Source organism: Canis lupus, chromosome 1 (assembly GCF_048164855.1).
Source record: "Canis lupus baileyi chromosome 1, mCanLup2.hap1, whole genome shotgun sequence".
Classification (NCBI taxonomy): domain Eukaryota; kingdom Metazoa; phylum Chordata; class Mammalia; order Carnivora; family Canidae; genus Canis; species Canis lupus.
This window is the reverse complement of record NC_132838.1, coordinates 92,299,762-92,322,791: the sequence shown is the minus strand read 5'-3', so window position 1 is coordinate 92,322,791 and position 23,030 is coordinate 92,299,762. Positions and strand designations below refer to the sequence as shown.

The following is a 23,030-nucleotide window of genomic DNA, read 5'->3' as shown; positions in this document are numbered from 1 at the left end:
GTCCACTCGTGCCCTGAGATAAATTTGATGGTCAGCAGGGCAAAAGCCCTAGTTGCAGGGGTGAGCTCTGTTTGCTCAGTTCAAACAAGACTTTAATTTCCAGGAATTTGATTTCCAGTAGTCCTATGGAGGGAGGAAGGAAATAGGAGGAGAGGAGGCAGGGCGAGAAAGCATCAGCACCCAGTAGGGACTGGTTTTCTGACTTACAGACAAGCCCAGAGCAGAGGGCTATATTGATCGAATTCCCTTCTTTTCAGCACTCAGTCCAGAACATTATCCAAAAGGCAGGGTTTTTAAATTTTTTTTTTCCCCATAGAAAGATGACGGAGAGGACATGTCCGGGTGCCTCTCAAGGGAAGGTGATTAGCACACTTGGGTATGTTATAGGGCAGGTCTGGGGCCTTCCATGATCAGTCTAGATGAGGGTTTCTCAGCTTTGGTTCCATTGACTTTTTGAGTCAGATGACTCTTTGTTATGGGGCTGTCCTGTGCATGTGGAGCAGCATCCCAAACCTCTACCTATGAAATGCCAGTAGCTACTCTGATCCTACCTCACCGTGGTGACCATTAGAAACATGTCTAGACATTGCCAAATATCCCCAGGGCAAGGGGAGCTGGAGGTGACAAATGTCCCTGGGCTGATAACCATCCACCTAGAAAGTGTATTAGACAACGACAACCACTTACATAATTTTAACAGCTACCATTTATTGTATTATCTCCAGTCCTCATGCTGATATTACAAGGTAGGTCTTATAACCTACATTTCACATTTGAAGAAACTGAGGCTCAGGTAAGTAGAGGACCTTCCCTAAACCATGCATCCAGTAGGTCTGGGCTTCCGCCTGAGGTTGGTCTAACTCTAAAGCTCATATAGTTCATGCTGCAACATTCTGTTTCTCCCTAGAAAATTAAGGATTTTTTTTCTTTGCGGAAACTTGAGTCCAAACATATTTATTGAGAAGCCATGAGAAGCTGTAAGAGAAATTGAAGATGTTGCTCCTGTCAAGGAGTTTTCGGTACCAGTGTCACTGGGGAGGTGACGCAAGTTGTAGGATGTCAGACTCCTACATACAACACAGTTAAAGAACAAATGAGGCAGTCCCAGTTGGGGCCAAGATGGACATTTCCAGAAGTAGAGCTCTGAACTGGATGCCCTTTGTGTATGACTCTCACATGTCTTTGCACTGATGATACAAAGGATTGAAACTTTGAGGTTCACAGGGTCTACCAGCCATCTCTCCTTTGAAACATCAACTCTCCTGCCTTGGTGTGGGCTGTAGGTGGCTTCTAGCCAAACACTCTGCCATCTTCTTTTTGGCTCTTTGCAGGAACTCTACCTTTCCCCTTTCCCTTCTCATAGCAGTATATTCATAAGCTTTGAGCTTGCTGTAGTAATCTGAGAATTTGTTGTAGAGGATGGAAATTGGCATCCCGTTGAGGATAATTCCAAAAGCAATGCAGAGAAAGGCAAAAAGCCTGCCCAGGATGGTCTCTGGGTACATGTCTCCATAGCCCACAGTAGAGATGCTCACCTGTATGGGAAGGAAAGTGGGAAGGAACCGTTAGCACTGTGATGGAGGAGAAGACAGGAGAGAATTGAGCAGGAAAATGTTTTGTCTCCCTGAAGGTACAGACAGATCATGTAATGGGGTCCCACAGAGCCAGCTTTAGGAGGTACTAGAAGGTTTGCCTGCAGGATCTGCATCATGAAAAGAACACAAGCCGTGGGGCTGCAAGTCTTGAGTTTAAATTCTATTACAAGTTTTCTCATACACAATACAGAGATCATAGCTATTTTAAAAGGTGTGGAGAGTATATAAGATACCATATGTAAAGCTCCTAGGGTAGCATGGGTTCAATAAATGTGGGTCTCTGCCTCCCCTCAGAGAGGCCAGCTTTAGGACCAGGGCCTCAGGGTTTGCCCACAAGATAGATGTACTGGGAAGAGCCCGGGCTTAGAACTAGTCATACATGGGTCCATGTCCTAACTCTGACCCTTCCCCACTGAAAATATTCTGTCTCTAAGCCTTGGTTCCTTCATCTAAAATACCCAACTCCATAGTCTTCTCCTGAAGACTAAAGAAAATGAACACACAGCACTTAACACAGTATCAGGCACACAGAAGTATTAACCTCCTCTGTTGTACTTCTCTCATCTTTAAAATGGAGAAAATTATAATACTTCTCAGAGTTATTATGTCATTCAAATGAGATATTGTCTATGAAGGTGCTTTAATTAGAAATGTCTAGAGAAACACACTCTCATTATTTTGCAAAGGGACTTTTCTGTAAGACATCACAGTCCAAAAACGTGTTCACTCCACATGAAATTTCTGCCATCACTCTTGCACACCACTTTAAATTCTACTAATTAGAGATTTATTTAGGTTAACAAGCTTCTGTTTTAAAGTGCAGATACCTCTGGGACTAGTTATCAGTCAGTGTAGCCAGAGAAAACCTGGGAAAATCTCTTGGGCCTATTTTTTAAGCCTCATGTACTGAGCCTCCCATTGGTCCCCAGACTATTGACTAAATTACTAGAAGGCTTGTAGGCAGGGCTGTTGCTTAGTTGAACACTGTGCATTGCACAACTCCAGGGGGCACCATTTGCTTCATAGATTTGTGGTGTTGCCATGATTTTCTGGAAAATGGTAGTAAAATGCACAGTTAGCCTGTTGATCCATACTGTTTAACTTAAAAATATAAACATTTTTTGTTTTGATATAAGGGTTAGTTTAACTTAGGGTAAATGTAACTGATTAGTTAGAATAGAATGGAGAAGTGGGCCAGGTGGGCCAGTCTGGTGTTGCTGGTAAGAACCATAGCTCCAGCCAGACCATGAAAAAGTGAAAGCTTGACCTCTTCTTTGGGATGGGGGATGTACTACCTCTCACTGCTCCATTTCCAGTGAGAGACCTACTGAGGGTGGGCTGCCCCTTCCCATGGTGGGAGAATACAAGCAAGCACCTAAGAGAGGCAGGATGATATAGACTAGCTTGAGGAAACAGAGATGGCCTTAGGCTACCTGGCTCTGAATCCATCTCCCAGCTGTGTGACTTAGGCAAGTCACTTATATTCTCTCTGGCTGTTTCTACTTGTGAAATATGGTGAGAATAGTAGTAGCTACCCCATAGGGGTGTTAACGGACTGAAGGAAAGCCTGGTGCTGACTATGTGAGTGATAATGTTTAGCTCATGGTTTTTAGACCTGTGGGCTATAGAAATGGATTCCTGCTTGGATCCTGCTGAGCAGCAGGGAAATGAGGTGGGGGACACTCTGGCTCCAGGAGAGAATCTTCGTTTCCTACTTTTTTGCAAAGGGTGAGGAGAGGCAGTGGTACAGTGAGATCGTGGGTTAATCTCAACGTATGTGTGTGTGTGTGTCTTGTCACTGGCCATATCTGAAATAAAAGACCCAAGTCAGGTCTCTGTCCAGGTACGTGAACTAAACCATGGCTTTCATATGTTATTAAGCACAGCACTCATACGTCTGTATGAACGTTGAGTTCCTCTGTCTACTGGCCCTGGAGGAAGCCTACAGGGAGTCTGGGCATAGGGCCAAGTGACAGGAAGGGGTAGTTCAGGACAGGAGGCATCCATGCAAGGCCAAAGCAGGGGCTCTGAGGTTACCTAGCCTGCAAGATGGAAGGCAGGAGGCTAGGAGAATGCAGAGGAAGATAATTGAGCCAAAGTGCCTATTTTAAACTTCTCATCAAACCCCACACTGGCTTTCCTTCACTCTCAACCTCGACTTCATTTTTTTTTTTTTTTTTGGCTGAACTTTGAGTGAAGTCAAAAGCAAAGAGCATTGGCTTAAGGGAGATTAAATATTTGATGCACATAATATGACCTAAATATTTTTGTGTATCTTGGATCTCTATTTTTAGAGAAAAGATGTCTTCTGCTAGGAGGCTCTGTCTGACTGGTCCTGAAGAATCTGTTCAAAATGCAGAGCTAATCTTTGCACTGTCTATTCTGTGGACAGTTTGATTCAACTAGTGACATGGTGCTTGCTCCTTGCTTCCAAGAGGAATGCAGAATTTCTCAGTGTTCGGGGACTCTTCTCCATGTTCCACTGACCAAACCCATTTCTCCCTTCATGAACATGAAAAATGGAAGGCCCTAGACTGACACATGTGACCTCACAGAGTGAGTTCTCCCATTAGGAGGAGTTGGGTCTAGAAATGTGACCAGTGTTTCTGCAATCCATCTTAATATCCTGAAAACACTGGCTGGCTCAGCCACTCAATAAACTGGAAACGTACCATTCCATGGAAGGCTTACATATTTTCCCTAGCCTTTGGGTCCCAAAAGCCAGAATGTGACCTTTCCCCCAGAAGCTCACCCATCAATCAGCAAATCCTGGCTGCCTCAACATTATAGGGAGGACAAGCATCCAGTTTTTCTCTGAAACCTCAGAATGACTATAGTGGTATTTCTCCTTTAACAAGGAATGTTTGTTTCCTTCATGATGAATGAAGCCTAGATTAAATCTTGGCACCTGGTAATCCACACATGTAGGAAATAGGATCCCAGGGAACACAACCGATTTTTCAAAATAACAAACACCCCTTCTAGTGTTCGCAAACAATTCGAGGTGGTAAAGACCAGTAATTTCTGGCTAAAATTATTACATATCTCAATGCATGTTGTCTTTTAAAGAATTTAGCTTCAAAGGCTATACGTAGCCTATTCATGCTGTTATTGCTACAAATATTTTAGGAATTCCTCTTTGGATTCTAATCTGCACAGAGGAGTCAGTGGCATGACTTGAAGCAAGTAGTCTTAACCCTCAAGGTAGATAACTCTAGATGTCAATCTTAAACTCAAGGGTCTTGATGATATTTTAAAATCTCAAATCTGCATTCAAAAAGGTGAGGATTTGGCACCATTTCAAAAAAGTAAATGGGGCATATCACAGTCTCCAAAGATAATTCCCCAGTGGAATTCAGAGAATGTTTTGAGGGGTGGAAGCTTTGTTAGAATGAGGTCATGGGTGAGAAGAGGGCTTTAAAGAGAATCCACCAGCCTCATCTGTATGTTAAAGTCCCGATGTGTATGTAAATTGTACAATAAGGGGGTGTGCAAAAACTAAGGCAGATATAGGATCTATTTATCCAGCCATGGAAAGGTACACAATAATGGTGGTGTCCTCCACATCCACGGTTCACTTGGTACTTTTGCCTATCCTCGACAACTCCAATTCCCATAAGTCCTCCTGGCTTACAGGAGGATCATTGTTTGAGGACCTCAAGGGGTACTACCCCAGAGTCATAAGTCCACAGGAGCAAAAGTCATAGAAGTACCTAAGAGCCTTTGCTCCATTTATGGGTCCTGTGCTATTTCTGAAAGAGCTAAGAAGATGCCTCCTTTTACTGCTATCTGTGCCAAACATTTACCCGTTGTCTCTCAGTCCCAAGCGTGACACTCTTCTGGACTCTCCTGTAGTTCTGCAGCTGGGAGTCTGCACACTACATTTCCCAGACACCCTTGCTCACTGGCTTTTGGTTGTGTTCTACAAATGAGATAGTGTGGGGACACTAGAAGTGAGTGAGGAAATAAGGGTCTCTACTCCTGCTTCTGGTGTCTGTCCCCATCCTCCAGTATAGCAGATCCCTGTGGCTCAGGCATCTTTGGGCACATGGGACCCTAACCTCATGGTGTTATCCTAGGAGTCCCCGTGACAGCTGCTCAGTGGCTCTTTCTCTGCACTTGTGGGTTGGAGTAACTCTACTTTCTATGTGGTCCCTCAGTTCTAAGCCTGGAAGCTGTTCCATGTTTCCCCTTGCTTCTCTTCTAGCCTTCTAACACCCATGTATCTATAACCCTGTATCAAATTCAATCTGTTTAAAATATCTACTCTCCCCACCATGTTCCTGACTGCAAGTTGGCTGATTCACCTTCAAATGGGTCATCTTAAAGTAAGCAATCAATCCATTAAAATAAAATAAAATCTCAGCGATCTTGTAAGGGCCATCTATTTGCAAGGAAATGATAGCATACTTTGGGAAAACAAAGATAGGAGCAAGGTCTCTGTGGCACAATTATCTGTTCCCTCAGCCAGAGATTAATTTTCTTTTTGAAGAGTTTTTGTTAGTTTTTCAAGGAATGAGTTCATGACATAGTTTCCTGTTTGGTTTCTATAGTTTTAACTTACTCTTGAAGCTCAGAAGGAAATGGCCTGTTGAACGGTCCGGTTGCCCTTTTCTGCTTAAAAACATAGCTGCACTGGAGGCCAATGATGACAGCTTCATTACAGAGCTGACTCTTCCTGCCAGCTGTGCCATGCATCTCCTGCAGCCAGGCAGCCAGGAGAGCCCCAACATGGCTGGAGCGGCTCCAGGTGTGTGCCTATTTATCTGGACACGTAGAAGCTCTTCCAGGGGAGAACAGCTGACCCCCTCATATGTCTTAGAGTCTCTCTTTTTCCAGTAGAGAAGGAATCACTTCTGTTTTATTTTCCTCCAAATGAATCTGGAAGCAAAGGTTATGGCTTCCACATGATAAAGACTATCAACTAGACAGATATGGTAGCTTCTATTTATGGTGGATGTACTACAGGCTAGCATTTTACATATGTTTCCTATTACATTAATGCTCACAAATAATCTCCATTTGACAGACGAATAGGACAGGGCCATCTTACATCCTAATGCGTGAGCATTTGCAGACATGAATGTGTCCATGAGGGATTTGTTTTGCAGCTGGAGAAGTATTCACAACAATGAAAATTACTGTATTCCTCTTAAAACCTTGGGTTGATTTACAGAGGAAGGTTGCAGGATCCTTGGCATAGAGAGAGGGAAGATTATGAAAAACGAGTCATATTTTAGGGTTGTCGGAAAGTACTAATAGCACATGGAAGGATGGTTTAGAGAATCTGTCTCTAATGAGGTTGAATATATAAGGCATACAGCACTGTAGTCTGAAAGATACTACCAATCCTTTCTTTACCTCATTTTTAAACTCTGTTTGTGAATATATATTTTCTGATGTGTACTTAGAGTTGAGCAGCACTGTCTTACTACAGTAGAATGACTGTATTACGGATCTAATTTTTTTAATAGAAATACAGTCAACACACAGTGTTACATGAATTTCAGGTGAACAACATAGTGACTGAACAAGCCTACACATTATATTATGCTACCATCTGTTACCATACAACCTGATTACAATACCATTGCTTATATTCCCTATGCTCTACCTTTCAACCCTGTCATTTAAAATTCCATGACTGGAAGCCTGTAGCTCACACTCTTCACCCACTTTACCCATCCCCGCCCCCCACCACCCTGCTATCTAGCAACCTCTAATTTATTCTCTGTATTTATGGGTATATTTCTGCCTTTTTTTTTTTTGTTCATTTTATTTTTTAAGATTCCACAGAGAAGTAAAATCATGTGACATTAGTCTTCCTCTAGTTTATATCACTTAGCATAATGTCCTATAGATCCATCCATGTTGTTGCAAATGGCAAAATCCCATTCTTTTTTTATGGCTGAGTATATATATCCCCTGTGCTGTGTACAGGTGTATATGCACACATACCACATCTTTATTCATCTATCAATGTACACATGGGTTGCTTCCATAATTTGGGTATTGTAAACAATACTGTGATGAACATAGGGGTGCATGTATCTTTTCAAATTACTCTTTTCATGTTCTTTGGGTTAATACTCAGTAGTGGATTTCTTAGATTGTACAGTATTTCTTAAATTTTTTTAGGAACCTCTATATCGTTTTACACAGTGGCTGCACCAATTTACATTCCCACCAATAGTGCACGAGGGTTCCTTTTCCCCCCACATTCTCGCCAACTCTTGCTGTTTCTTGTCTTTTTTATTTTAGCCATTCTGATGGGTATGAGGTGATATCTCATTGCAGTTTTGATTTGCATTTTACTGCTGATGGGTGATGTTAAGCATTTTTTCATGTGTACATTGGCCATCTGTACATCTCCTTTGGAAAAATGTCCATTCAGTGGACCTAATACTTTATATCTTTCTGTATCTAAGCTCATTGCCATAAAACTTTTCAGTGCTTTTCTACACTGGATGGGATAATCTGGTCTGCTCTTAAACTCTAAATTTGGCCTTATGACTTGCCTTCACCAATGGGCTGAGCAAATGACATGAACAAAAAATTATACAGTGTTCACATGGTTGAGCTTGCACTCCCTCTCTTGTCCATTGCCATGGGCACATGCCTGCTGGAGGATGAAGGATATGTGGTCTAGTCTCCTCTTTCATCCCAGATGTCAGCCAGCTGATCATCAGACAAATGAGTGACTGGCACCAGCCCAAATGAAAAGAATCTTCTAGTTGAAACCAGCTTAAATTGCTGACTTGCAAACTCATAAGCTAAATCAATGCTTGACATTATAAGTGATTCAATTTTGGGGTAGGGGATCCCTGGGTGGCACAGCAGTTTAGCGCCTGCCTTTGGCCCAGGGTGCAATCCTGGAGACCCGAGATCGAGTCCCACGTCGGGCTCCCAGTGCATGGAGCCTGCTTCTCCCTCTGCCTGTGTCTCTGCCTCTCTCTCTTTCTCTCTCTGTGTGACTATCATAGATAAATAAAAATTAAAAAAAAATTTTGGGGTAGTTTGTGATGCATCATTATTATAACAATAAATAACGTAATTTATGAATAGCTGAATACACATTTACCATGGGTATGTGCTCAAAAAATTTTAAATTACAAGATACGTGATCAATAAAATACTTGGAGACAACTGCATCAGAGTTAATTCTGATTCCCCCTTATTGTCATTTCTGTTCAGTCATGTCTATATAGATGGGTTTCTTCTCATTTCTTCAAATTTCAGGCCATCCTATCAAAGGTAGATTCTGCACCCAGCTCTTTCTATCCTATTATCTCATAGGAGACACACATCAGTATCTGAAATAATATATTCTCTTTCTCCATTAGAATGGAAACTCCATGAGGGAAAGAAATTCTTTTTTTTTTTTATTTTTTTTTATTTTTCTATCACTCAGTATCCCTAGTGTTTAGAATACTACTTGGTACAGTGGAGGTGATCAAAAAATTCTAGATCAGGGAATGAGTAAGATGAATTTTGTGATTCTTCTGTAGAATTCATCTTTGTTTTGCATCTTTTACTTGGTATCTACATAAGGAAACAAAACATTCTGTCTGCGTCGTTTTGATGGTATTCTTTTTCTCTTTGCTCTATTGAAAATATGGATAAATTCCACAATATGGAATGCCATCAGAAATATGGAGAAGAATCTGCTTAATCTATATTGTCCTGGGACATAGAGCAGCATTTGAATGTTCAAGGGGCAACTCCTATAGTTTTCATAGATAAGTTCAGACATATCTAATTCATAAAGATTTTTACTAGTCTATAAAATTCTCAGAATAAATGGACAGAGGCTTTTGATAAAGGTTAAGGTTGGTCAATGGTAAGGTTGAAATGTGCAAATTTTGGCCTGTGAAAATAGTGCTTGATAGAGACAATGTCCACAAAATAAAACTTGCATCAGCAAAAGCAAGAATTGCTAAAATTTGTTATCAACAAAAATGGAATGGCGATTCAACTTTTATTGTAAAACTTAAGGAAAACACTGATTTTTTTTTTGAAAACACCGATTTTTAACTAAAACAATTTTAGCATAAAAAGGGGGGTAACTTGAAAGTCTTAAGTGTCATTGTACATTAAACAAATCAAGAAATTAAATGGGATCAATAGGCATTCACTTCAGGAAATTTTTTAAAATGAAAAATTAGCAACAGAATTCTTACCAAATTTTGTAGTAATATACAAAATTTTAAAAAGTTTTGTGGGTTGAAAACAAGATACTTGGATGAATGGAAACTTGACTGTCAACCTGGTAGTATATCATCAGCATGTGGATTTGCTCTTCCCCCCCCCCCCCCTTTCTCCTTTACTCACCTCCAAAATAAATGTCATTTGCTGGGGACAAATCATCCTCTATCAGCTCCATCTGTACATGTGGTTTATCTACTATGGAGATGACCTTTTGTCACCTGGAATATGATCAGAATTGCAGCATTTGGCTAGCTCGTTGGGAAGAGCCTAATGTCATCCCATCACTGAAGAAAGCTCACAAATCCTATTTGACATATGAGTGCTCTGCTTTTCAGTGACGGAAGACTAATTGAATTATAGAGTTCTGTAGCCACCCCTTTTTAGAGACAAGAAAACTAAGGACAGGAAGTAAGGAAGTGAGGTTTCATAATTATTTAGTGTCACAGTTAATTTTTAGCAGATTTAGATTTAGATTTTAGTCCCAAATCTTCCATCTTGCTGAACTGCATTGTAGTTCTGGGTTGGTTCTGTGTAGCCCTGGGTCGGTTCACCTCAAGTTCACACCAGTTAGTGGGTTCTAACATACCCAATGATAATATTGAACGTACCTTGTTCCTTACATGGGGAAAAACTGGTTATATTTGCTTAATGTTCTTTAAGGCGTTACAAGCCTTCTACTTCTAAAAATAGGGAAATCACAACCCACTTCTTCCCTCTATGTACCAATGTCAATTTATCAATCAGCATGTACAGTAACTGGTTTGGGGATTTTCCAGGGATTTAGTCTAGCATACCAGACATTACAGATATTTGAGTAAAGGGCATAAATTATTATAAAAGGCAAGTACTGAAGAAAAGAACAAAAACGACTAAAAGACTGTGCAAATTAGGCAAGGCACAGCCCAGAAATGAAGCATGAAGGAGGCAGTGCTGACTGTAGGAAGGGCATGGATTTTGTCATTGGATGGGTTTGGGTTTGGCTACCTTTAGCTGTGTGTCTACACCCTCTGTTACTCGCTTCCTCCAGCTGTAGAATGGGGCAAGAATACCAGATCCTGAAGGAACTTCAGTGACACTGGAGCAAGTTTCGGTTGTAGATGCTTCTTTCCACACTCCAGTTTGGCTAGAACCAGTGGGATTTTAGTTACGGTGGACACTGGTCAGCTGAGTCTCACTTTTTCCCTGCATAAAGTTAATAGTTTTCTTCAAATATGGAGCCATTTCCAATTTGTTCCCATCAAAAAAAAAAAAAAAAAGTGAGTGATCCTAGCCATTCACAGGGTCGTGATACTGAAATAAGAGAATCTTTACAAACCACTTAGGACATCAAGTGTTGGATAGGTGGTGAGTAAGAATGAGGATGATGAACTTCTCCCACATGCGTGAACAAGAAATCCTTTTTAAAATCAGGCTGTCCAGGGATTTAAGACTACATCTAGATTGAGATTCCTAGGACCAAGTTGAATTCAGTTACTTACTGGACAGTGTCTTTCCAACTTTATAACCCCCCACTGATGTTTTTATTCACCGGAGGCAGCAGAGGCCTGGGGAGAGCAGCGGCCCCCAAGCAAGGCAGACCGGCTGCTGACCCAGGAAAGGGAGGAGCGGCTTCGGCGGGGCTGGGGAGGAGGGCGGGGAAGCCGGGGCCTCGGTACTCACCGCGGCCCACCACCAGGCGTGGGGGATGCTGGTGAAGTTGGTGTCGGGCATGTCGTGCTCCACGGAGTAGACGGCCGCCGAGAAGGTGAAGATGCCCATGGCGATGAAGAGCATCAGGCAGCCCACCTGCTGGTAGCACTGGCGCAGCGTGAAGCCGAAGGCGCGCAGGCCGGTGGAGTGGCGCGCCAGCTTGAGGATGCGCAGGACGCGCATGAGGCGCATGATGCGCAGCACCTGGCCCACCTTGCCCACGCGGCCCACCGTCTCCAGGTCGTGCTCCCGCTGCGAGCCCTTGCCGGGCCGCTGGTCCTCACCCGTGAAGCACTCGAGCAGCAGCTGCAGGTAGAGCGGCAGGATGGCCACCAGGTCGACCACGTTGAGGGCGCTGCGCGCGAAGCGCCGCAGGTCGGGGGTGGAGGCGAGGCGCAGCAGGAACTCGAGCGTGAAGAAGGCGATGCACAGCACCTCCACGTGCTCCAGGATGGGCCGCGGGTCGCCGCCGCCCGCGCCCTGCTCCGCCTGCTGCTGCATCTCCTCCACCGTGTTGAGCGCCAGCGCCACGACGGAGAGGAGCACGAAGAGGCTGGAGGCCACGCCGATGGCCTTGGCGGCCACGGACGAGAAGGGCTTCTCCAGCAGGTTCCAGAGGCGGCGGCGCTGCGGCCCGTAGAAGCGCATGTCGCGGAAGAGCTCCTCGGCCTCCTCGGCCTGCGCCTGGGCGCGCAGCTCGCGCTGGATCTTGAGCTGGTCGCTGAGCTCGTCGCGCCGCTCCTCGAAGCAGATGCGGCAGCAGCGCGGCGTGTACTTGAGCCGCACGCCCCAGTAGCCCAGCTCCTCCAGGAAGCAGCGCGGGCACAGCTCGTCGCGCACCAGCAGCACCCCGGACGCGTAGAAGTTGTAGACCAGCTGGAAGACGGCCGGGTCGCGGTCGAAGAAGTACTCGTCCGTCCGCGCCTCGTAGTCGTCGCACAGGCCCAGCTGGCGGCTGCGGCTGGCGGACGTGGCCAGGCGGCCCAGGCGCGTCTTGGGGTGACAGGCCAGCTCGCAGCAGTCCAGGCGGTAGCTCTGGCCGCCCACGTTCACGTTCAGCGTGGGCGACACGGGAGGGGCGGTGCGGGCGTCCGGCGGCTGGTCCTCGCCGGGGTCGTCCTTCAGGTCATCCTCCTCCTCCCCGTCCTCGTCCTCCTCGATGTAGTAGTTATAGCTGCCCTCGGTCCACGGCGGGATGCTGGCCTGGGAGCCGGAGCGGGCCCCCACGGAGCAGACGCTCCTGCGGTGCTGGCTGCCCGCGGCCTGGGACGCCTCCTCGCCCTCCGTGACCCTCCAGGGCCTGTAGCCCCAAGAGCGCCGCCTCTCGCTCTGTCTCAGCATGGCTGCGGCGGGTGGACCCCTGGCTTCTCCTCCCTGGCGGTCGGGGTCTGGCTCTCCAGGCTGGGGACGGCCGCCGGGAGGGCGGGTCCGTGGCCCGCAGTGACAGGGCAGCCTGCACCCGGCGCGCGGCGCTCCCAGGCCGGCGCTCCCAGGCCGGAGTCTGAACAGGCGCAGATGGCTGCTGACTGCTCTAATCTTGCTGATAGGGAGGCGGCAAGCGTTAGGAGGGATTTAGAGCCTCTTAGCTAGTTTCCTCCTCCGCTCCCTGACCTAGGGCTTGATTATGTGGTCTTAAGTCTGTAGATAATCAGAAGGTGGCAGAGACGATTGCTAATAAAAATGTCAGCAACTCTTAGGAGGTGCTCAGTGTCCCCGTGTTGGCGTAAAATCAGCTGAATTAACTATAGAATACGGGTGCCTGGGTCTTGGCCTAGCTCCTGAAATTGCAGCCTCTGCAGGAACAAGGACAGAAATGGCCCCAGAATGCTTGAAGCGCCCTTCATCACAAGCCTGTGTCCCTTTAGTGTAGCCCCTTGTTTAGATCACGCAAGACCTCAGATGACCCCCTTCCCATTCTTTCACACAATCACATTTTTCTCCCCCAGATGGATTTTACTTAGCAGTACTGCTCTGGAGTTCAGTCTTATCTTCTCAGTACTTGATTTGCCTTTGTCTCTGTTTCTCTGCCTCTCTTTTCCATCCTTCCTTTTGAGTGATAAAGGCATGTTTCCAGATAGAGTCCCAGAACTAGTGGGGACATGTTCTTGTGCCCCTGCCTCGTGGCTACGTTAGATCACATGTAAAGGTGACCAGACTTTATTCCAAGGAAAAGGTCTTCACTGTTCTTCAAGACATCACTTAAGAAAACATTTTTTTAAGTCTCTTTCCATGTGTAAAGCGAAGTACTAGACGCTGGGGATGGGAACTCTATGGGGACACAATCGCTCACAGTTTTGTGGGGGATGGAGGAGTTAGGCAAGCGCAACAAAAGGGAATTAAAAATACGTGGGTAGCAGAGAAGAGGAAGAGATTTGTTCTGAGCAGAAAATTTGTTTCTAAGTTCAATTTATTTTGAATAGCTAGTAAGTGTTGATGGCAAAAAAAAAAATTTCAAAGGGTACAAGGTACATTATAGAGGACAGTTTGTCTCTCTCACAAATGGAACTTGCAGTTATCAGGTGTGCCTCTGAGGAGGCAACCACTGTTACTGTTCCAGAATACTTTTTCATTGTTCCTCCAAAAATATTCTAAACGTATACAAGCAAAAGCACATCTCCATCTGTCATCTTAATAGCTCTTTATTATTAACACAAATCACAGTATACTCCTGTACATTGCTTTTTTCCAATTAACTATGTATCTTAGAGGTGTTTTAATATCTGAACGTAAGTGTCTATCTCATTTTGAGAGTAGCCGCAAGTAGTCTGACAGTGTTAAGCATTCAGGTTGTTTTATATCTTGCCTCCTGTAAACAGTGATGCAATTAAAACTTTGCATATACATTATACATGTTCAAGATGTAGGAAGGATCATCAAGAAATCTGACTAGATAGGACAAAACAAATTTGACAGATGCCTTGGGGAGAGATTAAAAATGATATCATCTTACACATGCATGAATAATTCTATTTTTTTTAAGATTTAATTTTATTTTTGAGAAAGAGATCACAAACATGAGCATGGGAAGAGGAAGAGGGAGAAGCAGACCCACCCCGCTGAGCAGGGAGCCCTATACAGGGCTCCATCCCAGGACCCTGGGTTCATGATGTGAGCCCGAAGGCAGATGCTGAACCCACTGAGCCACCCAGGTGTCCTGATGAATGCTACTTAAAATGTTCTGTCTGATAGGAATGTGTGTCTTATTTGGAATTCTGATTCAAACAAAAAGGCTGAAATGTTTTCAAGACAGTTGGAAATTTTATAGTATTTAGGAATTCTTGTGAATACTTTTAGTTGTGGTAATGGTCTTGTAATGGTAAAAGAGAGGTTGTATATCTTTAGAGAGACCTACTGACGTGTTTACGGACAAAATGATATGATACCTGAGATTTGCTCTAAGAAAATAGAGCATAGAGAAAGAAAGGAGATGGCCATGGCATGGAAATAGGACTGGCCATGAGTCAGTACTGTTGACACTGAGTGATGAGGACATAGAAGTTCATTATACTATTCTGCTTTCCTAGGTGTTTGAATTTCTTCATAATAAAAAGTTTTTTTGGGTGCCTGGGTGGCTCAGTTGGTTAAACATCTGCCTTCAGCTCAGGTCATGATCCCAGCGTCCTGTCCTGGGATTGTGCCCTGTGTTAGGCTTCCTATTCTGTGGGGAGCCTATTTCTCCATTTCCCTCTGGTACTCCCCTGTTTGTACTCTCTTAAATAAATAAAATCTTTGAAAAAAATTTTTTTTAAAAAAAGGTATATAAAGGATAAATTATTAGAAGTGGAATTGCCATATCAAAGACTACATGTTAGCAATTTTGATCGATGATGCCAATTTGCCTCATAAAGTTTTTATGGATCTGTAACTCATCATCATACTTCTTGAACTCCACCCATTTGATAGGTGAAAAATGATGTGGGATCATTTTAATTTGTATTTCTCTCATTATGAATGCAGCTCAGTCTCTCTTCATGTCATTAGTTGTATGTCTTTTTCTGCCTTTTATCAACAAGTTGGCATTTTTATTGATTTGTGGGAGAGGTATCTATATTCTGAAAATAGACCCTTTAGCTGGGGCATGGATTGCAATTTTCATTTCTGACTTGATCCTTTGGTGAGTTTTTTTTCCCATATAAATTTTTTATTTGAAGGCTTCTCAGCGTAGTGCCATATTAGGGAAGTCTTCACCCACTCTGTAATTTCAAAGGTTTTTCTTCACATAGTTCTACTTCTCACATTTAAGTATTCGATCTATCAAGAATTAATTTTGAGGTAAAGAGTGAAGTAGAGACTCAACTCCATTTTCCAGGGTTTGATCCACATGTCCCAACGCATGAACTGAATAATCTGGTTTTCCCCCACTGGTGTGTAGTGCTGTCTCTATCACATCATGCAGTTTTAATTATGTGTCCAGGTCGTTGGACAGATAGATCACAGTTGCTATAGGGGCTGCACCTGCTGACCTGGTTCAGTTTTCAATAGACCTCAAACTTCTAAGCTTAAGACAAGGCCTAACCAGGCCTAGTGCAACCTCTAAGTTCCTAAATGCGCTTCTTGTGTTCCCTGGATGGCCTACAATATTAATGCTGTTTCTCCAGACATGCACTGAACTATTCTCCAATTTCATCTCTTCTTTCTATTATGCTGAATACTGTCAACAAGTGCCTTTTCGCTGCAGAAGTGATCATACTATTATAAAAGAGTATCACTATTCTATTTCTCATGTCCTCTCCATTGCAGTCATATGCCGGTGCGTACCTAAGCTTTCAATGCTGTCACGGCTTTTACACTGAAACACAGGAGAGTTAGTATGTTTGTGAGGCATCTCAAAGCTAAGTGCAAACACCACAGCCACGGAGTCGTCAGGGAGTGTTGCCTGGACAGACCACACTTAATTTTCTCTTACACGCAAATGCATCTGTTGGTTTGGGCATGTTGCTTGGATTTTGCTCTTGGATTTTTCCTTTGCCGAGGGCAAGTGTAGATGCGTATCCACACATGGAAAACTTTACTAGCAAGGACAACTGCCCAAAAGTAGAATGGGAATGCATTTAAGAATCTGTAGGGAGGAGGGAAACCTGTATGAACTTAAAGCTGGCTTCTGCCTTGAAATTACTGAGGTTCCAGATCTTTCTTTGATGATTCATTTGTCTTAAATTCCCTTTTGTCTTTCCTGTCCTGTGATCCTTATCCTTCAAAAGTCAGCTCAGACATCCTCCTCCTCTTTGAGCGATTCTTCTCCAACAGCTCTGTTGCGTCAAGATGGGTTGTTGCTCCTTCTCAGTGTTAATTTAAGGTGACACCTATCACTAACTTGAAATATGAGGCACTTATTTTAAAAAAGATTTTATTTATTTGAGAGAGGGAGAAGCAGACTCCCCACTGGCCTGGCAGCCAGATGCTGCACTCTCCATCTCAGGACCCTGGGATCATGACCTGGGCAGATGCTTCACTGACTGAACCCCCACAGGTGCCCCAAGGCATTTACTTTAATGAAGAGAGACTTAAAAAGTTTCCCATTATAGAAGTTCTATAAGTGCATTATAGAAGAATTTAAAAACACTCAAAACTAATACAACATCAATAGCATGCCCAGATACTGTGCTATGTTAATACTTACAATAACCTATCATTAAATGCTATTCCTCTTTTGCAGATGAAGAGACTGGGACACAGGAATTAAATGACTTGCCCATGATTGCACAGAAAGTAAATTGTAGAGCTCAATTTTACTCCAGACTAACCAGCAGGTTATAAAGTAGCATATACATAAAAACTACCCATAATCTGACCATCCAAAGACACTGTTAATATTTTAACCTATGTCTTTCTATTCAATTACACACACACAGATGTATATTTAACATGCTCATGGACATAAAACTATGTATCCTGCTTTTTGCATGTAACATTTTCACATATGCATTTTTTTATTTTTTAAAATATCCCACTTTGTAGGGCACCTGGGTGGCTCAGTAGTTGAGTGTCTGTCTTTGGCTCGGGGCATGATCCCTGGGTCCTGGGATTGAGTCCCACATCGGGCTCCCTGCATGGAGCCTGCTTCTCCCTCTGCTTATGTCTCTGCCTCTCTCTCTCTCTCTCTCTCTGTGTCTCTCATGAATAAATAAATATTTATAAACAAAATCCCACTTTGTAATCATTATTTTAAATAGCTACAAATATCCTGTATTGTGGATGTACCGTCTATAACTAAACCAAATCTCTTTTATGGAAATAATGATTTTTAAGAATTTCACTATTTTAAGTAATGATGTGATAAAATGAGAGATTTTTTTCTTTCATTCTTTGGGTTGTTTTGTTTTGTATTCTGAGTTAATTTTTGAGACAGTTTGGCTAGATTTTTGTTGTTGTTGTTTTTAGGCGATTCTCTTTTAATACTGAACCTTCCCATGTGATATTCCTACTGTTCTGTTTAGGACAGTCTTTCTCCACACCAGCCTGTCTCTTCTTCCTCTTGCCAACTCATGTTCACCTTTTGTAAGTGGAGAGCTAACTCCTCTTAGCCTGTCCTCCAGGACAGCTTCCCTGCATCCACGAAAACTGAATTCAGTCCCTCACACATGTGCTTCTCTAACAGCTTGACTTTGCCTAGCAGAGCTCTTCACACAAATGCTATCTTGCCTGTAAACAAGACCAGACTGAGTTCCAGAGGGCTGGACAGTGTTTGCTTTCTTCTTTTCCACAGGTTCTAGTCCACTGCCTGACATAGAGGAGGCACTCAGAACTACTAGCTAGGAGATGGAAATATTTAACGCTTCCTACCAGCTTGCTTTGCAATTTGCCTCACTGCTTGCTCTTAGCCCTGAAGGATAGGAGTGTCTTCATAGTGCCTTCACTTAAATAGCATTATTGGCTGCTATTTGCTTATTGACAAGTGAAAATGCCATTACAGTTTTGTTTTAATCAACTCTGTGTTAATTACACACTTGTGTGTTCCCCACTAGCCTCTAAAGTCTTCAAAGGTAAAGACAATCTTGTCTCTGTGGCCCCAGCACCAAGTAGTGTCCAATATGTAGCAGATTAGAAGAAAAATATGTTGAAGATCTCTCTCTATTCTTACAAGTGCATGTAAGTCTAGAATTATCTCAAAAATGTTAAAAAAAAATGTACTACTTTGGGGGTGCCTCAGTGGTTCAGTCAGTTAAGCGTCTGCCTTCAGCTCAAATCATGATCCTGGGGTCCTGGGATCGAGTCTTACATTGGGTTCCCTGTTCAGCGGGGAGCCTGCTTCTCCCTCTCCCTCTGCCTGCCTCTCCCACCCATTCATTCTTTCTTTCTCACTCTCTATCTCTCTAAAGTAAATAAAATCTTAAAAAAAAGAAAGGTATACTACTTTGCACTGATACACCCTAAGCCCCACAACAAAGGGAAAGAAAACTGGTGGACTTTGAGGAACACTGGCTGGGCATCCTGCCTGCTTTTCTTTGGTGACAGAGGCTGATAGGCAGTGTGGTACAACGCAAAGGACATTAAAACTAAGACAAGATTTTGCATTCTGGTTCAAACTTTGGGAAAATGACTTCAGCCTTTTTCATATCAATTTCCTTACCTGTAAGATGGGTTGTGGAGGATTTTCCAGTTAATATAAGAAGAGAACACCCCTCTACTTTATTTTCAATTGGCCTGCCTATGCCAAATGCTAGCACCTGCTGTTCACGAACAGATAGCCATATCTCCCCATCCAGCTACCTATTACCCCAGTTCCTGATTGTATGCCTCCAACACACAGATCTTCATTTTTAGCCCCTGGAGAATTTCACAGCAGAGAAAGAAGTCACATTCACAGTCCACCATGAAAATTAATTCCTTTATGTTAAAGGAGCACTGATGAATACAATTCATACATTGATAAAATATTTTTTATGGCTCAAAACATGACTAGTGCTACTGAAGGGACAGAACTTAAAATTTAATTTATATTTAACAGTCATGTATGACAGGTGGCTACCATTTTGGACAGGGCAGTATTAAAAGACCTGTGTCTTGATTGTCTCTTTTATTTATGTATTTTTTATTTTTATTTTTATTTTTTTTAATTGTCTCTTTTAAATATGCACTGGCCCCAGGAGCCATGAACTTTTAGGACCTTAAGCCCTTGGTCAAGTGAGTTTGCCAGCATAAACTGGCCTACTACATTTACGACTAAAGGGAAGTGAGACGGGAAAAGTAATATGGGTAGGACAGTGAATGGAGCGATGGGACTGAGAAGTTTGAACAGGTGGAGGGTAACTTGGGGGGGGAATGCGTTTCAGAACAGATTCAGGTTCAGGATGGCTCAGGAAGAGCCTGGAATTAAAAGGGAAAAACTAAAGTAACTGGTAAGAAGAGAAAAGTTGCTGAGAATGCAACTACTTTTGCAAATTTAACCAGACCTAGTCCTGAGAAAGGCAGAGAGAGAGAGAGTTCAGTATTCCCTTGGAAAGCTGCATTTCCTTTAAGGTCTCCAAAGTTCCTGTCGGTAAATGACAGAGGCCATAATTGTAAAGTAGGAAGTTGAGATGAAGATCTAATACCCAGAAAAAAAAAACAAAGAAATTACAAAACAAGAACAAAAAAACCAACAGTCTCCCCAGTTCTCAATAAAGGAAAAAGAGGAGCTTTTTGAGGCGGGGAGGGAGCTTTTGTTAAGCCTGGTGAATTTCTTCTGATAACTGAATTATTGAAGTATTCGTTGACCTCCTTCTCTTTAAATTTGCCTGTCTCATTGCAGGTAAAATGTGCAATGGATGGAAATCGTGATTGATTGCAAAGTGTCTTAGTCAATTGAAATCCTCTTTGACCCAGTGAAGGTTTTCTGTGGGTTTGGAAAAAGGAAGGGTGAGGGATGGGGACAGGGGAAGGCTGTAAGGAAACGTTCTTGTCATCAGGGTCCTGTAATCAGGCTTAATCTGGGGGGTGGGTGTACCCCCTTCTTGCAAGCACATCCATCTTCTTTAATCCCCTCTTTGAAAGATGAAGAATCTGGGCCACTTGGACACCTTCCCCACTTTTGAGCTGCCATCACAGAGTGTGCAGCCCCTAACGGGGTGTCCCTTACTTAGAAAGACTTCACTTTGATTTCTGATCCTCATTTATGATTTCCCCTAAACATTCATAGACAGTCTTCCAACATGGTTCTTTTTTGTTCTTTCTGCCCCCTCACTGATGCAACAGATCTTGCCACTATGAAGCAGATGCAAGGTGATTCAAGCTAAAGCATAAACATACTGTGTACAAGACCCTCTGTGACTTCCAAGCTGGGAGGGATGCAGTGGTCAGCTGTTTCCACTGTTCCCTTGAGAGAGAAGGAAACTGAGGTGTCCAATCAATGAACGCGTGACTCTGGAACCCTGTTTTCACTCCCCCTAACTTGACATTGTTTCAGCATCATTGCATCTAGTGTTTCACCTTGAGGTTGTGTCCATGTGGAACAAGCAAATTGTACATCTGGTAGGTGTCCTTCTGAGTAATTTAAATATGAGATCTTGACATTTAATGAAGAGCTAAGGTAAGTTACACAAACTGTCTTCACTGGTCTAATTCCACAGCAAATGTCTGTCCTCCATTTTGTGTTGAGTAGGTAATCCGAGTCGTATTTCACATAACTTCCAGAAATAACATCTTGTCTTGTGCCCAAACCAGAACGTTGACTATTTCCTGTGGTAGAGTAGACCCACTTGACCTTTAAGAAGTTGAGCTTTGTATATTGTGACACCACTTTGCGTCTCACTCCATTGGTTTCAGGGTTCTCTCCTGGTCTCTGCCTCTGGATGTCTGTTTCCTCTCTCTCTACTCTGAGAAGAGAGACTCTCTCTGACCAAGTCTCCAGAAGAGCAGAAATGATGCTAGTGAGCTCTGCATGATCACATAGAGAAAGCATTTGCAGAAAATGCTTATACCCAAACGTTGTTTTTTTTTTTTTCTACCTTAAAATTTGCATTCAAGAACTCTGCCAAGGGAGGGAAGTATATCAGAGAATATAGCACATCTGCTCTGATTCTGATATTACCTTGATGACTCGGGGCTCCCTGGAGTAGGGACAATGAGAGCCAGGTGATGCTCCTGAGGAGATTTGCCAGTTTGAAAAGTGGCATCTGTGAAAACCTATAAGAATACAGAGAATATGCCTGAACAGATGGTATGTAAAGAATACTGAAAGAGGACAATTCTCTGAAAACTTTTAAGGATTAATAAGTGTGGCAAGGGGAAGGGATTATGAATGATTAATAATGACCCAATGATATTATTAAAATTGCCTATGTAGTTTAACTCCAAGTTTTTTGTTTTTGTTTTTTTTTTTTATACAGGTCAGTAGTTACGTGTCATGGCAAAATTATGTAGTGCAGAAGAGTATTTTCCATGTAGCTTCCTAAAATACCATGTTTCTGCATTGCAAAGGTTGTTCACAAAATCAGAACAGAGGAGTTTAGACCTTAGGTGATGGATGGGTATATGGGAGTTACTCATTGGAAAGCATAAATAATAGATTTAAGTAAATATATTTGTGGCTATATTGTTCTTATGTTGATGTAGATTAGACTCTAAAGCAGTGCAACTAATGTTAGAGAACTCTGTGAGAAAAATGAGTGTTTTGGACTAAAGATCAGTTTGGAGCTTGTTAGCAAGGCATTGCCACAAAGAGTTATAGAATAGATAAAAAATTACTTTAATTGACATAGCAGCTACTTGTATATAACCCTGTGTGTGGTGCTGCTAAAAGGCTTGTGATGAATAAGTAGCTTACTCTTTCAAGAAAGATAATAATTTTCCTTGCCCCCATATTTTCACTCTTGATTTGTTCTAAAATTAATATAGCAAAGGTCAATTTTAGAACATCACAAGAACATCACAAACTATGACTAAGTGAAATACTTTTAAAGGGACTATGTTGCTCCCATCTTTAATGATTATGTTCAGCTGTATGACACTGAAAGAAAGCTAAAAGGAATTTATTTGTGTAGGCATTACTTTCCTCCTGTGACAAGATGCCCAAAGATTGGCAGTCCAGGGCAAGTAGAGGCTTAAGGGTGTCACCAAGAATTAAGGCTCCCTCTGATAATTTGTGAACTTTAAAAAGGTGCATCATTTGGTCCTAAACACAGATTTATTTCCTCATTTCTTTTTCTGGGTGAGTAAATTCTGCTGTGATCTCTATATCCATGTTCTGAAATGAACATTTGTTCCAAACCATTGGTCATGATCCTGATACCAGAACAATCTATCTTTTGAATTTTGAGATTCCAGATCATATTTTAAAAAATCAGAGAAATGGACAAAGAAGAAAATAAATCCATCTCATACTTTATAATCCCAAGTTACTACTATTTATATCATGATGAACATTTATCCATAAATTGTTATATTTCTGTATATCTATATATATGCACGCATTATATGTTTACATATACATAATTATATATACATACTGTGTAATTTCACACTCCTATTTTTACATATAATTTTATACATACAGGATAGTGATAAACATAACCTTTATTCACTTAGTGACATGTAGCTTGTTACATATGTGATCTGTAT

At 42.6% G+C, this 23,030-nt stretch overlaps 1 protein-coding gene across 1 annotated transcript; it reads right to left on the bottom strand.

Annotated features, from left to right (window-relative positions):
* Positions 1–688: 688 nt before the first annotated feature.
* On the bottom strand, positions 689–12,970 carry KCNV2 (potassium voltage-gated channel modifier subfamily V member 2). Its single transcript, XM_072806988.1, has 2 exons — positions 11,463–12,970; positions 689–1,535 (listed from the first exon to the last, which is right to left on the bottom strand). The coding sequence occupies exons 1-2, from the start codon at positions 12,831–12,833 to the stop codon at positions 1,254–1,256; spliced, it is 1,653 nt and encodes a 550-aa protein (XP_072663089.1). The 5' UTR covers positions 12,834–12,970; the 3' UTR covers positions 689–1,253.
* Between the last annotated feature and the right edge of the window lie 10,060 nt (positions 12,971–23,030).

Bases quoted from the DNA above. Each gene is read 5' to 3' on its own strand.
- KCNV2 (XM_072806988.1), bottom strand. From the start codon at position 12,833: ATGCTGAGACAGAGCGAGAGGCGGCGCTCTTGGGGCTACAGGCCCTGG. The intron at 1,536-11,462 runs GTGAGTACCGAG...CTTCCCATACAG, and splicing joins ACGCCTGGTGGTGGGCCGCG to GTGAGCATCTCTACTGTGGG.